Raw genomic sequence first — 16741 nt, forward strand, 5'->3', positions numbered from 1 at the left:
TTATTGATTGATTTTTTGTGGTATGGGTCAGAGCTGTTGGGTTTTGTTTCGGTTTGGTTCACATGCATCTTTTTCCCTGGTATTTTTTGCAATAAATTCACTCTGTCTTTCCTGTCCCTCTCTTGGATAATTTATCTTTCCATTCCTTCACATTCTTCACCCTTGTAAAACTCTAATTCTCATCCCTTTGTCACACTGCTTCCCTTTCCTTTTTCTCTGTCTTTCCACTTTCTCCTCTTCTCAGGGAGTGTTGACCGTGGGCGGAGCTTGTCCTTCCATGAGGTGCGTGGACAGCGTCAGGCAGAGATGAGGGCCGCAGCCGAGGAGTCGTCCAACAACAGTGTTGGAGGTTGTGGCAGCACAGTCCTGCAGCGCCTCCTGCAGGAGCAGATGAACCGGAATTACGTGCTGCAACAGCAGAAACAACAACAAGGAGGAGCAGGGTCTGGGATCGGAGGAGGTTACTCAGGGCAGGGACAGATAGGCCCCTCTGATGATCACTCCATGACCCCGCACATTGCACGTCAGGAGCCCCAGGGACAGGAGCTGCAGACAGACAACTGCTTAGAGAAACTGGGCTCAACCCAAGTAGGAGAGGGTGGGAGCAGTGGAGGGGGAGGAGGTTTAGTGACTGGAAGTGGAGGAGCAGTAGGTGGCAGCAGTGGAGGGGGTGGGAGCGTCCAAGGGCAGTGCCCAAACCTCGAGGACCTCCCTACGTACGAAGAGGCCAAAGTGCAGTCACAATATTTCCGTGGGCATGGTCCTCCTCCTCAGCCTCAGCAGCAGAACAATCAGCCCCAGCAGCCTTCTCTCCCCGCTTCAGTGGGCACCGCCTTCTACGTCACCGGGCTGACCAGTGCCAAGGTGCGCACTGAGGGTCGCCCCATGGTGCAGCGAGTGAGTGGAACAGGGAGGGTGCACCAGGATGATGGGCTGAAGGATCTGAAGCAAGGACATGTTCGGTCTCTCAGCGAAAGACTTATGCAGCTCTCCCTGGCCACCAGCGGCGTAAAGGCCCATGCCCCTGTCACCAGCGCCCTGCTCTGCCCCCAGCTGCCCCGGCCAGGGCCGCCAGGCGACTACTACAAGCCGCAGCACTGGGGTCCGCCTCCAGACTACCCCATCAAAGAAATAGGCTCTCCTACCATGCAGCAGGAGCCTGGAGGCCATTTTTACCAGGAGCAGAGAGGGAGGGAACATTCGAGGGAGGTGCCCCACGTCAGATACCAGCCCCCGCCTGAGTATGGCTCGTTTAGGTAAGGATTATATACAGACACCCAGCCCTTCACCTACACACAAATATATGCACTTAAAGATGCTTGAGAATAAATATTTGTACTATACTAAATAATACTTTCACAGTAAATCAAATATCTGCATGTAATGTGAAAGGTGTCTCATAAAGTTTTAAACCCAGAGAACAATGGCACAGTTAATATATTGTTCATAGTTAAAACGTTTGAAGCTGTAGTTTGAAGCAAAGTGTTTTGTATTTATTTATATTTATAGTATACTTTAAACAGTTAATATATTGTTCAATTTGAAGAAAGAAGTATCGGTTCAGGCACCGTTTAGGCACCGGTATCGTTTTAAAAGTATCGTTTTAGCACCGGTATCGGAAAAAACCCAAACGATACCCAACCCTACCTAGGATAGTAATAATGTAATAACATGTTTGTATACATAAATGATTGAAAACACATTTGAAGTTACAGAAAATGGGACAGGCAGTGAATACAGTGGGTGAGAGAGAACAGTTGCATGAATATGTTTTACACTTTAATTAAACACTTTCAGGATTCATTATCAGCTGTTTTGGGATCATTTTAGCCTTTTCTAAATTTTCAAATTGTAGTGTGGATCATATATTGCAACATTTAAACTGATTCACATCTCGCAATGCTGTCAGATCATTTATACTAATGCCCACTGACACGGTTTGATAACTATTCAAGAAAAAAACAACATGCAGTACATACACACAGACTCCTTTCCATCATAATTTGATTTTGGAATTCTAGCTTTCTACTAGTGCTGGGCAACAATTTCTTTTTTTTTTATCGCGATTAATCGCATGATTGTTTTGCGATTAATCGCATTGTTATGCGCAAAACTCAATAATGAATTCAAAGGTAGTGTATTGCGCACTTTTATTTAAAAAGTACTGCTATATGAACAAAAGTGCAATAACATTTGGTTTGCAAACACTTTAAACAAATAAGGTGCTTTTTAACAGCAGTATTCCCTTTACACAGTAGCAGTTAAAATAAAGTTATAATGATTCTGATAATAGATATTCAGCCGGTGTTCAAAACTTTATCTTCATGTGTGTAAGAGATGCAATTTGAAATATACACCTTGAAAACTGCAAAGCTATCTACGTCACGTTTTTTTTGTTCAATTCTCAGTAGTGATAACTAAATGATGCTTATTCTACAAATTCCAAACAAAATAACTTTAAAAAAAGAATTTAAATGAATCATTGCTTTTTTGCTTTTGTTGGTATTTTGGTCAGACACATGTGCAACGCTGATTACCGTAATATGTGTGGTATTTGTTATAAATGTACGTTGGTACATAGAGGGTGATAAGAAGCTGTACATGGAGGGACTTAGGACCCAGGGGAATGTAGGTGAAGGAAACAGGAAGAGACGCCACACAAACAGCTGTTCACCGCTCGCTGCCAGCCGGTTCTTGTTAAAAATGTCCGCTTAATAATAAATAAATAAAAAACTGCATTAACGCGCGATAAAATAATTGTCGGCGTTAATTAATGAGTTAACGCGATAATAACGAGTTAACTTGCCCAGCACTACTTTCTACTATCTTCTCTTTTGTGAAAGATGCTGTATAGATCATGGTTATTATTATGTGTAGCGCACTGAAATATGTCATTTCATATTTCTTGCTAATTTACTATCAGTGTGTCTATGTAAAATCATTTGGTTTAAATATGTGTTTAAGTTCATTCATATTTGTATTACTTCAGTAGGTAATGTTATTAACTACTGAACTATATGCTTGCTAACTGTAAAGGGAAGAAAGTTTGTGTACTGACCCTTTCGAAGAAAGCGCTTTCGCTTTAAGAGAGAACGTGATGTATGCAGGCTGAAGGCAAAATGTGCTTGTGCTTAACCGTGGGGTTTGTAAATAAAAGTTGCAAAACGAAGACGGACGTGTTGTTGGACGGTTCATTTTAAGGGTGCAACATATGCTTAACTTATGGCCAATGACGCACCAAACTCTTATTGTTTCTATCAGTGAACAAAGAAAAAGCACCCACAGTCCACTTTTGCAAGCGGTTTTCTCTTTGAGTCAAATTTGATTGAAATTAGCCAAAACAGCTATCGTCAACCTATAACACTTACATCAACACAAGACACCAGCTAAGGTTGAAAACGGTGTAAACACACAGCTGATCTCTCCTCAGGTCCAGTAAGGAGAGTTCGGCTTACATCCAGAGGCCCCTTCATCAACACAGTCCCACCTCCTCTGTGGGCTCCTTGTCCCGCACCCAGTCCTCCACCCTAAGCAGCATGCTCAGTGCCACCCACTCCTCCCATTTCTCCTTCCCTCACCAGCACCCCCAGAGCCAGGGAGAGCCCTTCCCTGGTATGGGACTCCATAGTCTGCAGATTCCCAGCTCCCACCAAGCAGGCGAGCTCTTCAGCCTGGGGCCCATTCACCCGACACAGCTCGGTTTACCTCATGACCCCTACGACTCCACCCCGAGGGTGCACCATCAGTATCAACAACATCAGCAGCAGCAGTTCCAAGGACCTTCACCTCCCCAGCCCCAGACACCAGTCCAGGCCGGACATTTCCCTCACCCGTACTCCTACTACCACCTGCAAGGGGAGCCTTTCAGCATGATGGTGCGCGCCCACCAGATGGCAGATATGCTTAAGGAGGAGAACAGGATGCTCAGGCAGGAGATGGAGGCCTGCCGCGAGAAAGTCAACAAGTTGCACAAGGTAAGCTTTAAATGATCATAGACACATTCTCCCTAATTTAAAAGTGATACTGGACACATTTTTGATCTTGCGAAGTAGAGTGGAAATGCATACGAGACATTGGAGCTGTGTCCTTCAAAGATCACATATTTGAGCAATAAAACTCTCATGCAAATTCACTTGTTATCGTGTTTGGAGTGCTGTTCATCATCCAAATTTGATGATATCATTTTCAGTGCAAAGCTGGTCTAACAGTTGAAGTTCAGTTGACCTGAGTTAACTCATTTAAAATAATTCACTCAACCCTTTTTTTTGGACAAACACAGAATTCTGTTTGACTTTAGATTCTTAGATTGTTAAGACCAAAACACCCAGACATGGCAGGGTGAATAGTGAAGACCTCACTATTGGTGAAGATCAGGCTGTAAACGGTGTTTAGGTGAGGCCAGATTTGACCCATGTCATTAGTTGGATGTGAATATGGATATGCAGTGTAAAAATAAAGGATGCAACATTTGGATAACAATTTTATACATCTCCCTGTCTCCACTCTTTTTCTTTCATTTCTCCTGTGTCTGTGGGCAGTTGGAGACAGAGATCCAGCTGGTGTCAGAGGCATATGAAAACCTTGCCAAGTCTTCCTCCAAGAGGGAGGCCCTGGAGAAAACCATGAGGAATAAACTGGAGCTGGAGGTGCGCCGGCTGCACGACTTCAACAGAGACCTCAGAGGTGAGAGAGCAAGGCAGTACAATAACCATGCAATAACTGTCGAAATCTGTCTTTATGCAAATTCAACATGTTACTACACAGGTGGAACAGGCATACATTATGCTTTGTTTTAAGCAGGAATTGAAAAACAAAATAAAAAACAAGATGTATTGGTGAAAAGGGTTGACAGGTTAAATGTCCCCATACATGAAAAACATTTCTACTGTAGTCACCTCTGAGAAGCTTATTGAAAGGTTTGTTGGCCAATTGTAATGAAGTAGGGATTTAAAAATACCATTGTTCTTTGTGTACATGCACAAGTGATGTTTTGATTTTATTGGAAAAAAAAGATACCATTTATTAAGTTGAAGAATTATTTAGGTTTATTCAGGCTATTTTTTAGAAACTGAGTTTTAATTCTTTATCATATCACAAACATCATATCATAAACATCCTATCATGAACATTCACAACAATTAAAAGAGGCAAGGTACTTTTTTTTTTTTTTACTCGTTTATCGCCTATGTATGAGATATTGTCTCATACGAAGTTATGTCATACGTACAAGATTATCTCCTATGTATGGACGAGATCAACTTTTTTTTAAGCCTGAAGTAAATTAATGAAGGTCATGACTTTATTTGTCAAAAAGCAAATTTGCTCTGATAAAACACACACTCCCTGCAATTCGATTAATCGCCTGCACTCAGGTGATGAGTTTCACACCCTCTTCTTCCTATTATAACCAGAGAACAATGCTTGGTAGATTAGGTCCGACAGCTTTCTATTTTTAATAATTAGCCATCAGTTTGTCTGAGAAGTGATGGAAGATTCACTGTGAACATGTGAGGTAAATCTCTCATTATTCTATTCCACTACATTGGACATTTTTCAGTGTAAAACGAGTTACTTTCAGTGTGGCGCTGGAAGATAGAAGATGTAAAACAGTAGTAAGGTAATTATTTCTGGTGAAATACACTGATAATAGTACAAAAGTAATCACAGTAATGGTATATTGATTACTGAAGGAGCTGTCCCCACACACACACACACACACACACACGTAAACCGATAAGGGGCAGCAGTAGCTCAATCCGTGGGGACTTGGCTTCACTCCGAAGCGTCCACCTCCCTGATGAATTGCTGGTGGGGGTTTAGGATAGCGAGAATGAGAGGTGCAACTCTCCCTCAGTCTGCGAAAAGCCTGATCAGTTTGGGGAGTCCACTGGAACCTAACATTGGGAGATTTGAAAGCATGCACGGGAGAGGCTAGCACTAAAGTTGTTTATGAACCGTCTACAAAAGTTAACGAACGCCTAGGAACCGCTGAACCAACTTTCGGCTAGTAGGCGTAGGCCAAACAGCACTGACCCTGTTATTTTACGGTGCAGCTACTGTAATTTATGTTAACTGTGTCTTATGATATATTGGATTACAGTATGTGATAGTATAATAATAATAATAAAAGTATTTAGGGTAATTTTAAAGTATATACTAGCATGTTACCCCATGTTTACAAAGGGTAATAACATCTGCTACTATTGCATTTAATTCCCCACAACAAAAACAGTAGGAAACATAATAATTCATGTACAATACAATATTGCTGTAGATTATTACATGTCCTCAATCATTCATACAGCTGACTTTGTAAAACAGATAATATTAGGAACATTTGTATTCCAAAACTGAAGAGGTACTGCACGTTTAGAAGAAAAATAAATAATTACACACACATTTTACACATGTAAATGTGAACTGCATGAACTACATGACAGTGTTAAGGAGAGATCAAAGAGTGAGAGAGGATTTGAATGCCTCACTTCTTCATCTTCTTAGAGACACACTTTGGCAACTCCAGGTTTCCACTCCCTTTTCAAAATCGTCTCGTTCCTTCTGGTTTGCAGTTCTACAATCAGCTCTATAATAACAGAAATAAAAACATCTTCACACTTGGTGATAAACTTTACTAATGTTAACTATACTGGTACTAACGTTTCTATAATTGGTAATAGTAATCGGTAAATGTATCTTCCTTTATCTGTTCATTGTTCACACTCACTTGTGTACAGAGTATTCTGTCGTTTCTCAGACAAACATAAGCACATGGCTAATTAATACACAGAATTATGGCACGGTCAGATATTTAATCCAATATTCATTCTTCCCTGGTTGTATTCCGAATTAACTGGGAAAGAGGGTATGAAGAGGTAAGGCCGACTGCAGGTGCTGATTCTTTGTTATTGCAGAAATTATTATTTTGGGCCGAGCAGAGGACCTATTCTTGTAATGATTATTATTATTATTATTATTATTATTAGGACTCGAGCACCGATGTAGTTTGAGCGGAAGACCTACTGCTCTTCTTCTGCGAAGGCCCTATTGAAATCGCTAAAATTAGAAGGGTTGACAAGGTTGGTGAAGGCCCTATTGAAATAGTTAAATTATTTTGGCCCGAGCACCGACCATGGTCGGCGGGGACCTAGTGAAACTGGAGGAATGATTCGGAACTCAGCACCAACTATGTCAGAGCAGAGGACCTATTCTTTTAATGATTGAAAATTGGATTTTTGAAAGGCCACGCCTCTCACCTCGTCTGCTTGACTTGAAATTGTACACCCATGTCCAGCTCAGTCTGCTCTACAAAAACACCATTTTGACCATATAACTCGAATTGAATTTTCTGCCATATTGAAGTTTTTTTTAAACTAACTAATCAAAAGATTGTTGATATCTGATGTAGTTTTTAGGATATTCACCAATGAACTTCAAAAGAGCATAAACTGTGTGGCTCAGCACAAAACCAGACAAAAGTCAACAACCCTTGGGCTAATCATCACAAATGTTTCAATATATATATATATATATCAATAAGAGTAGTACATGAAACATACCCTGAAAGTGTCAAGAAACATTAACCACTAGGTGCCGCAAAACCGAAAGGCACTTGCCACCCTCGCGTGATAAGTCTAATTGAGTTGAAATGAACACAAATGTCCAGCTGAATGTGTTCTACAAAATTGCAACTCTGAATTCATCGGTCCGCCCACTAGATTTTCCACCATTTGCGACCAAATTTTCTGAAGATGATTGTTTGAATAGCATTGTGTCAGGTTATCAAATGCTTTTTGATATCTTATGCAGTCTTCCAGATATTGACCAATGAACATAAAAAGGTCGTGGCTCATTACAAAAGTTGACCAAAGTCAGAAACCCTCGGGCCAATCACCGCAAAACATGTAGAATATGTCCACAAGAGGGACTGAAGCATACTCTGAAAGTTGTATTATAATCAACCATAATGGGGCCCTACAAATCCATAAAATGGAACTTGTTGCTAGTTATTTTGAATTAGCTGTTAAAACAACAGAAAAGCCAAGACATATGACCAGCGGGACTTTGAGTGTGCAATTACTGACAGGCTGCATACATTGTCACGATGAAACAAGAGTGTGATTGATCTCAGTCTTGCCATCAGTGTATGAATGGGGGTGAATGATGACATGTAGTGTCAAAGTGCTTTTAGTGTTCGGAAGACTAGTAAAGAACTATACACATGAACATCGAACAAAAAGTTCGGAAATTTGTGTTTGGTCGATTATTTCTCTGTTGTAACAATGCTTCTTGGCAATGAATTTTATACAGTTGGAAAGCCTGCTTCAAACGGTGCCCCATTTGTAAGGAACATGCATTTCTGGGATGAGCAGCACAGCTGAGTTGCGGCCATGAAAAAATTTGCCAAATCTTCTCTGCCGGTGTCGGCAACACCTGCACTGGAACCTGAACATGTGGAGGAACGTTATGTTCAGCGATGAGTCCAGATTCTGCTTAAGGAAGTTTGATCGTAGGGTCAAAGCGTGGAGAAGACTGGGAGAACGCTATGCTGATTGCTGCACCGATAGAGGAACACCTTCTGGTGGAGGCAGAGTGATGGTGTGGGGCGCCATCTCCATCACTGGAAAAACGAGGCTTGTCTTCATTGGAGGCAATCTCAATGCAGAGAGATATCGAGATGAGATTCTGCAACCAGTGGCAATCCCATTTCTCCACAGTCTGGGACTGAACTCCAAGTCTCAAAGATGACAACGCTCGCCCCCACAGAGCGGTTTATCAGAGACTACCTCCAGAATTTGGGAGTAGAGAGGATGGAATGGCCTGCCAGCAGTCCTGACCTCAACCAAGTGAACACTTGTGGGACCAGCTGTTCGTGCCAGAGTGACCAACACAACCACGTTGGCTGACTTGCGACAAATCCTGCTTGAGGAGTGGAATGCCATCCCACAGCAGTGTGTGACCAGGCTGGTGACCAGCATGAGGAGGAGGTGCCAGGCTGTTGCTGTGTATGGTTCTTCCACACGCTACTGAGGCTCCTGTTTGTTAAATGAAAATTGCCAATATGTCTTGTTTCTTCCTAGTTACTGATAGACTTCAATCATCCAATCCACCAAACAACACCAAACAAGAGTCGATGGCAGAATACGCTGTTTGGCATTGGCAGAGAAGATTTGGCAAATTTTTCATGGCTGCAACCCACATACTCAGCTGTGCTGCTCATCCCACAAATGCATGTTCCTTACAAATGGGGCACCGTTTGAAACAGGCTTTCCAACGGTATAATATTTATTGCCAAGAAGCATTGTTACAACAGAAATAATCTACCAAACACGAATTTCCAAACTTTTTGTTCGATGTTTACAAGTCCATTTCCCCTTTACCATTTAACACAACAGACTGTCAAAGTAAATGCAGGTCTCAAAATCTCTAAGTGTTGAGGAGAAATTAATGTACAGCTCCAGATGGGAAAACATTTGTTAGTGGTGAAATAAGTTCAGGCTAAGAAGGGAACTTATGTAGTATAATCTAAAATATGAATTAGGTTGGGTGCAGTTTGATTTTATTGAACAAATGTCACGTTGCAATAAATGACTTTACATTGCGACGTGGTTCCAACACGAACGAAAACAATTCACTTTAGTATTAATTAGTGCTGGGCAATGATGAAAATATTTAATCGTGATTTATCGCATGCATTTTTTGCGATTATCGCGCGATAAAATAATTGTCGGCGTTAATTAATGAATGCGTTAACGTGAAATTAATGCGTTAACTTGCCCAGCACTAGTATTAATGAAAACTTCATGTGCAAGGGAGATTTGAAAACTATTGATGTCCAATTTTTGTGCACATATTTAGATCAGAGAAGTCTTTTTTTCCTGGTGGGGTGCCCACAAACCCTTAAGTATCCTTAAAAAGGTTCAGTGTTTGGACCGCTGCATTTATAGAATCATGGTTGCCAGTAGGTGGTGCTATGACTATGAGCTCAAAGACATACGAGAATAATAATAATCCTTAGAAGAAAAATAGGTCCTCCGCTCCGACTTCGTTGGGGCCCGGGCCCTAGTGAGAAATAGTTTCTCCAATCAAAATAAAACTGGTGAGATATGTTGCATGATAATGTTAAATCACGTATGTAATCTATTTTGAAATCGCTCAATAGGTGGCGCCAATCGTTCCAACCCTGTGCATGTGAAAAACATGTCCCCATTATGCCAAGACTTCTTGTCTGGCTAGACCTTGAGTGTACAAGTACTGACAGGCTGCATACATGCAATGATAAAAGAAGTGAGTGAAGAACTGAGGTGACTTTCATCAGCTTAATGAAGCCCAAATCCAGCTTCATGCTTCCTTCTTTTGAGCGAAAAAAAAGGTTAGAACTCGGAATGGCCACTTGTGATTTTTCTGTGCGTTTGTCTGAAATCTAAGCATGTCTGTTGTTGTTTTAAAAGAGCGTATGGAGACGGCCAATAAGCAGCTCACTGCAAAAGAGTGTGACTGCTCAGAGGACAACCGCAAAAACATCTCCCAGCTGCTTGTACAGAGTGAGTGCCACATAAACACACACAGCCGTCACACTCAACATGCCATCCCAGGTGTTTTTCAGGCATGATGTCAGTGACAACGCATGTATCTGACTGGATGTGTCTGAAGAAACACAAAACATCTGATAGTTCTTATATCAATTTCTGTTGCATTCTAGCCATGCATGGATTAAAATGTAACAAGTGATTTATAGTGTGCATAACAATAACCTTAAAAAATATGGAGGAAAGACATCGTGTTTGTACATGTGTTCAAGACAAAGAGACAATCCGTGAGAGGGAGAAGCTGGAGATGGAGTTGAATGCGCTGCGTTCCACCACAGAGGACCAGAGAAGACACAGCGAGATCAGAGACCAGGCACTCAACAATGCCCAGGCCAAAGTGGTTAAGCTTGAGGAGGAGGTAACAGCATCAATCTTACTGGATATAATCCTGGTCGTTGGATTTGGGTTTGACTTCTTGTTCCCATTTTCATCAGAACCAGAAAATCCTGATTTAGATGAAGAAGCCTAAGTGAAGCTGAACAATTCCAGCCATGATGTGTTGTTATTAAACAAGAGACACAGAATCTTAACAGCTAACAGTAGTCTAAACTTCTCAGGCCAGTTATGTCGTGTTGATTTTATCTGAAATATGTATGACAACTTTTTACATCCTACCAGATGGGAGGGGCACAAACAGTTTATGTCCAGGGTGAGAGGGGTCATCTACAATCCTTCTTGCTCGCTTCAGGGTCCTTGAAGCGAACAAGTCCTGGAGGGACGGCAGATTGCAGCCAATCACCCTCTCAGCAGAACGAATGATGCGCTGCAGTCTGCCCTTGTCCTTGGCTGTGGCTGCAGCGTACCAGACCGTGATGGAGGAGCAGAGGATGGACTCAATGATGGCTGTGTAGAAATGCACCATCATTGTCTTTGGCAGGTTGAATTTCTTCAGCTGCTTCAGGAAGTAAACTCCCTCAAGAAGGAACTCTGCTGAGCCTTCTTTATGATGGAGCTGATGTTCAGCTCCCACTTGAGGTTCTGGGATATGATTGAGCCCAGGAAGCGGGGGAGTCACACAGTGATAGGGGCTGGTGGGGCTCCATTCTTCCGGAAATCCACAACCATCTCCACTGTGTTACGACCCGGCTCAAAAGGCCGCAACATGAGGGAGACAAGGCGAGGGGTAAAAGTAATAAATAGACATTTATTTAAAGAACAAATAACCACTAAAGCAAACAAACAACCAAAGAATTAATCAAACGAAGCCGCTTCCGTGAGAGGAGGTGAGGCTTCTTTTCCTCCCCGATGGGAGCGTGCAGGCCCGACACCTGAAAGTTCAGCACGTCGATGTCGGACGCTCAAAACGTGGCCTCCACCTTCACCCGCTCGTACAGGTGAAACTGCATCTTCTTATTGGCCATGGCCAGGAGATACTGGAGGAAACTCTCTCTCAGCACGGATCGCAGGTCCAGACACACTGAACAGCAGGACTGATCCTGGTCCAGGTCGACGCCGCGCTCCGGCTGCTGCTCGGCCATTTCTGGTGAGTTTGAAGTGTCTCACGTGCCGAGGAAGACATTCAGTCCGGGTCGCTTCTGAAGAGGAGCACCATGCTGGTGGAGAAGCTGAAGAAGTCTCTCTTCAGATGGACGCTTCATCTGCCTTTTACCAAGAGGAGGAGCTGGGGCCTTTATACCTGGCACTCCCACCAGGCTCAGGTGTGTGTTGGCAGCTGATTAGCAACAACCTGAAAGACAAAGACAAACAGGACATAGACCCCTAGTGGAAGGGATGTAGTCAGTCTCCCACCTGTAGGCGGACTCATCTCCACCAGAGGGTGGTGTCATCCGCGAACTTCAGGAGCTTGACGGACTGGTGACTGGAGGTGCAGCTACAGGGAGAAGAGCAGAGGGGAAAGAACACAGCCTTGGGGGGAACCGATGCTGATGGTCCTGGAGGCTGAGACGTGCTTTCCCAGCTTGACGTGCTGCTTCCTGTCAGACAGGAAGTCTGTGATCCACTTGCAGGTGGAGTCGGGCACATGCAGCTGGGAGAACTTGTCGTGCAGCAAAGACGGGATGATGGTGTTGAAGGCAGAGCTGAAGTCCACAAACAGGATTGTAACAGGCTCTCTGCTACCCGGTGGGTCTTGGGAGCACAATGATGCCAGCACACAGTTGAATGGCGTTTTCAAATGTTCTTTATTGTCACACAATCAGACTGGACTTGGCCGTGTGCTCTCCTGCCTTGCCTCCGAGCACACGCCGCGGGAGTTTGCTGCGATCTCCCGTCCTTTCCGTCCCACTGCACGACTGTCGCTCGTCCCGAGCTGTCTCTCGCGCCTCCGTCACTACTGGTGATTAAATACATCAGAGAGTGAGACAATTAGCATCTGTTTCAGCTGCGCTGCGCTTAATTAAGTCTCTTGCCGGCAACGTTCCCTGAACCACTCCCACACTCAGTCCCCTCCACAGCTGAGCCCACACACGCCCCGCCACCACAAGGATCCTGGCGTAGGTCTGGGGAGTCCAGATGCTAGAGGATGAAATGAAGGGCCAAGTTGACTGCGTCGTCTACAGACCTGTTTGCTCTATAGGTGAACTGCAGGGGGTCCAGGAGTGGGTCAGTGAGGGTTTTTAGGTGGGACAGGACAAGGCGCTCAAAAGACTTCATGACCACAGAGGTCAGGGCGACTAGCCTGTAGTTGTTAAAGCCTGTGATCCTTGGTTTGAGAGCGAGCGAGAGAGAGCGAGGTCTGAAAAATAAAACTTTCCACGAACTGCAAGCAATCCACTTCCTGTTTACAGCATCACGCGCATGCCCAGGAGGCTGGTATGCCCTCCTCAGTGGCCAGCAGAAGATCTGAAATCCCCCAGAGCTTCAAACTCTTTTGTCCCCTCAAAGTTACATCTGTCAGCTCATTGATTGGCTGAAGTCCAACAAGCCCCTCCTGGGCTGTTGCCCCATTGTTACACTTCACACCTCACCCAGCCACTTTCACACAACCCCCGCTCCAGCACATTCCTCAAACCTGATCACACAGACACTCAAAACACACTACTTGGTTCAAACTCCGACAAGTAAATACACTGTCACATAATATCCATAATTAGGAGCTTTAAAACTTAAATCCCTCACAAAACAGATTCCTCCATGCACCTTTCGATTTGCCGGAGAGCTCTGTATCACGGTCCGCTCTGAACAGCTGGAAGCCAGCCAGCTGGAGAAAAGTCTCTGTCTTTCCCCACCAGTAGCTGAAGTTCGTCCAGTTAGTTGCAAAGTGAGCGGACGTTTGAGAGAAAAAGTGCAGCTTCGGGTGGGTCAAGTGCAGCTTGACCCACCCGAACATGGTGCAGCCAAAGGGAATACTCTCCTCCTTGTTTGTTTCCACGCACCTACAACAGAGTAATAAAGTAGTCTTTAATAATGAAAGGTTGTGTTTGATACTTAAGATCTTCCTCTAAAATATGCCTCTATAAACTCAAACAGACACAGTTCGTGGAACGTTTTAGAAGTTTTATTTTTCAGACTTAGTTACAGCGCTGTGGGTCTCTCTCTCACTCACTCACTCACTCTCTCTCTCTCTCACACACACACACATCAGATTTACTTTAAAATCAACACTTACACGCTCGGTTTCGTTGTTGTCTGCTCCCGTGGCTCTGCTAGGTGGCTGGAAGTCCCTCTCGTACTGCAGAGCAGCATTTATGCATTGTTCGCTAACAGTTTCTTTGTGAACCTCACAATAGTTGTGGAGCACAAAACAAGCATATATGACAAAGGGAAGGTCCTCCAGTGGATGTCCATTGCCCTCCTTAAAGTTGCAAATCTTGCCTTCAAATGTCCGAATGAACATTCAATCACCATGCGTGCCTTGCAAAGTGATAGCCCATGATGCTGCTGCTGTGGTGTAACTCCGCCATTGGGGTATTCCTTCATGAGATACGGCATCAGGGGATAAGCTGGGTCACCCAGCAGGAAAACAGGGACAGCATCTTCACCCTCTATCAATTCTTTAGGACATGGGAGAACTGCTCCATCTTTTAGGTCACAACTAAATTGCGAGTTGGCAAATTCGCGTCGTGAACACTTCCCGCCCATTTCACAACAACGTCCATGAAACAGTATTTGTAGTCACACACGGCCTGTACATTCAAAGAATGTTTCCCCTTTCTGTTGATGTAGAGTTAGCACGTGGTTGTTTCACTTCGATATGTGTACAGTCAATGGCCCCCAAGCATTGTGGCATACCGTGTGTTTGGAAGAAGTTGACCACAAGGTCCCTCACTTCGGGCTCGGTACTCGGTTTCCGGATGTACTTGGGACCCAGGAAGACAGTGATGGCCCTACAGACTTGTCGGATGATGACTGAAACAACTTGTCGAGATAGTCCAAATGCATTAGCGGTTTTCCAGAGTCTGCCCTCGTCACTCAGGTAATACAACGTGCACGCGACCTTTGTAAGTACATCCACGGGCGCCCTCATCGTGGTTGTTGCTCCCTCCACATGCGGACGTAATATTTTGCTAAGGTTGATCAATGCCGATCTGGACATTCGAAAGTTTTCTCGCCATTCTTCGGGAATCATAACTTCATTGATGAAATTATTCCACCAGGCGCTCGTTCTTCCTGGCCTCACCCAAAACCGGCGCTCCATGTACGGCTGATAACTCCTCTGGACTCGGGAATTGTCGCTCATCACTCGAAGAATATCTTGCCTCCTCCGCATGTAGGCAGTAGCAGCATTGTAAAATGACAATTTTAACTCCACAATAGCTGCTAGTACAGATAACAAAGCAAGCAAGGCTTGCCATTCGTTATCCATGTTGAAATGAATCACTCGTAGCCCTGGCTGTTTGTTTTCTTCTGGGTACGGGTCAGGGAAGGAGACGTCATGGCTGCTAAGAACCAATCCAGTAGCGAACACGGGTGTGAGCGTCATTTTTTCGAAACGCAACAGTTTCCGACCGTCCACACTCAAACGCAACCCCCGGAGTTTTCAAACACCTCCAACCTCGGGGGTGTTTTCAAACTCCTCCGTTTAGGGTGCTCCAAAACTCCGGCGTAGTGTGGCCGCTCAGTGTAAACGTAGCAAAACATATGTTTTTCCAAACAAAAACGAAGTAATGTGGACATGACCTTAGTCCCGATGGATAGTGGCACCTTGCATGATACCCTGCCATCAGTGTATGAGTGGATGTGAATGGGTGAATGATATGTAGTGTAAAAAGTGCTTTAAGTGGTTGTAGGACTGTCGTAGGGTCATCAACTCTGGTTTGGTTGAAATTAACCCTTTATTTACCAAGTAAGATGTGAAAAGAAATGCCTGGCATATGTGCTCTTCACAGCTACCAGACTCTATTATTTGAAACAGTATTTTTACTGTTTATTGTAAAAACACACCATTCAAACTCAACAGACTAAATAAAACTCATCAAAACCCACTTTGTTTGTCTTTCCACTGTTTTAACAATCACCAAGTCGTGTTCGACAGATACTGATTAATAAAAAAATATATATATATAAAAAAGATGATACCAACCTATCATTTTCACTGTTTACTTACCCCGTTTTCTGGCGTTTTCATGACATTAAAATTAACACACCAGAAAAGATGTAAAAAAATATAAAGTCATACTCATCTAATGGTTATGGGGAAAGAACAATGGGAAGTAAATCTGCCCACATGCTGATTTTGGTGGGAAAAGGGTATAAGACAGGCCTAAGGTGGGATATAAACACTGTCCAAAATGAACAAGGAAAACTCCTGCAGGGAATAAACTGGATTACTGTTCATTAAAAAAGAGATTATTAAAACTCAGCAGTGAGAAAACTCCAATAATCGTGCTTTGACCTGGTAAGGTCCTTGGTAAAATGAAATAGCACAAAATGAATAAAACCTTTGCCTGGCTGTGGACCACGGAAAGTAAACATGTGTGAACACAGCTGTTCTTAGATCCAGTTAAAACCTCTTGTTGCTGAAAGTCCCCTTTTAAAGGGGGACTAGAGGGGGGGGGGGGGTGACAGAGTACACAAGTGAAATTCACTTTTGCGAAACGAATAAAATGATATTTTATGACATATCATATACCTATGTAACAAAGACATTCTGGGCGAAACAACGATGGGAGCCATTTTACACACTGCAAAACACAATTATACATGAACTAAGATCATATCGAGAAGATATCTATAAGATTTACCACAATACCATG

General features: G+C 43.5%; 1 protein-coding gene across 3 annotated transcripts in view; it reads left to right on the forward strand.

Moving 5' to 3' along the window:
• amot (angiomotin) overlaps positions 1–16741 on the forward strand; it is a 74009-nt gene that overhangs the window by 11730 nt on the left and 45538 nt on the right. For all 3 annotated transcript variants that reach the window (XM_079282989.1, XM_079282990.1, XM_079282991.1), the window contains 5 exons: positions 245–1256; positions 3431–3974; positions 4539–4683; positions 10449–10541; positions 10799–10944. In XM_079282989.1, the coding sequence (XP_079139115.1) occupies positions 245–1256; positions 3431–3974; positions 4539–4683; positions 10449–10541; positions 10799–10944 (1940 nt within the window). The remainder of the gene's footprint in view (positions 1–244; positions 1257–3430; positions 3975–4538; positions 4684–10448; positions 10542–10798; positions 10945–16741) is intronic.

Source organism: Melanostigma gelatinosum (assembly GCF_949748355.1).
Source record: "Melanostigma gelatinosum genome assembly, chromosome: 14".
NCBI lineage: Eukaryota > Metazoa > Chordata > Actinopteri > Perciformes > Zoarcidae > Melanostigma > Melanostigma gelatinosum.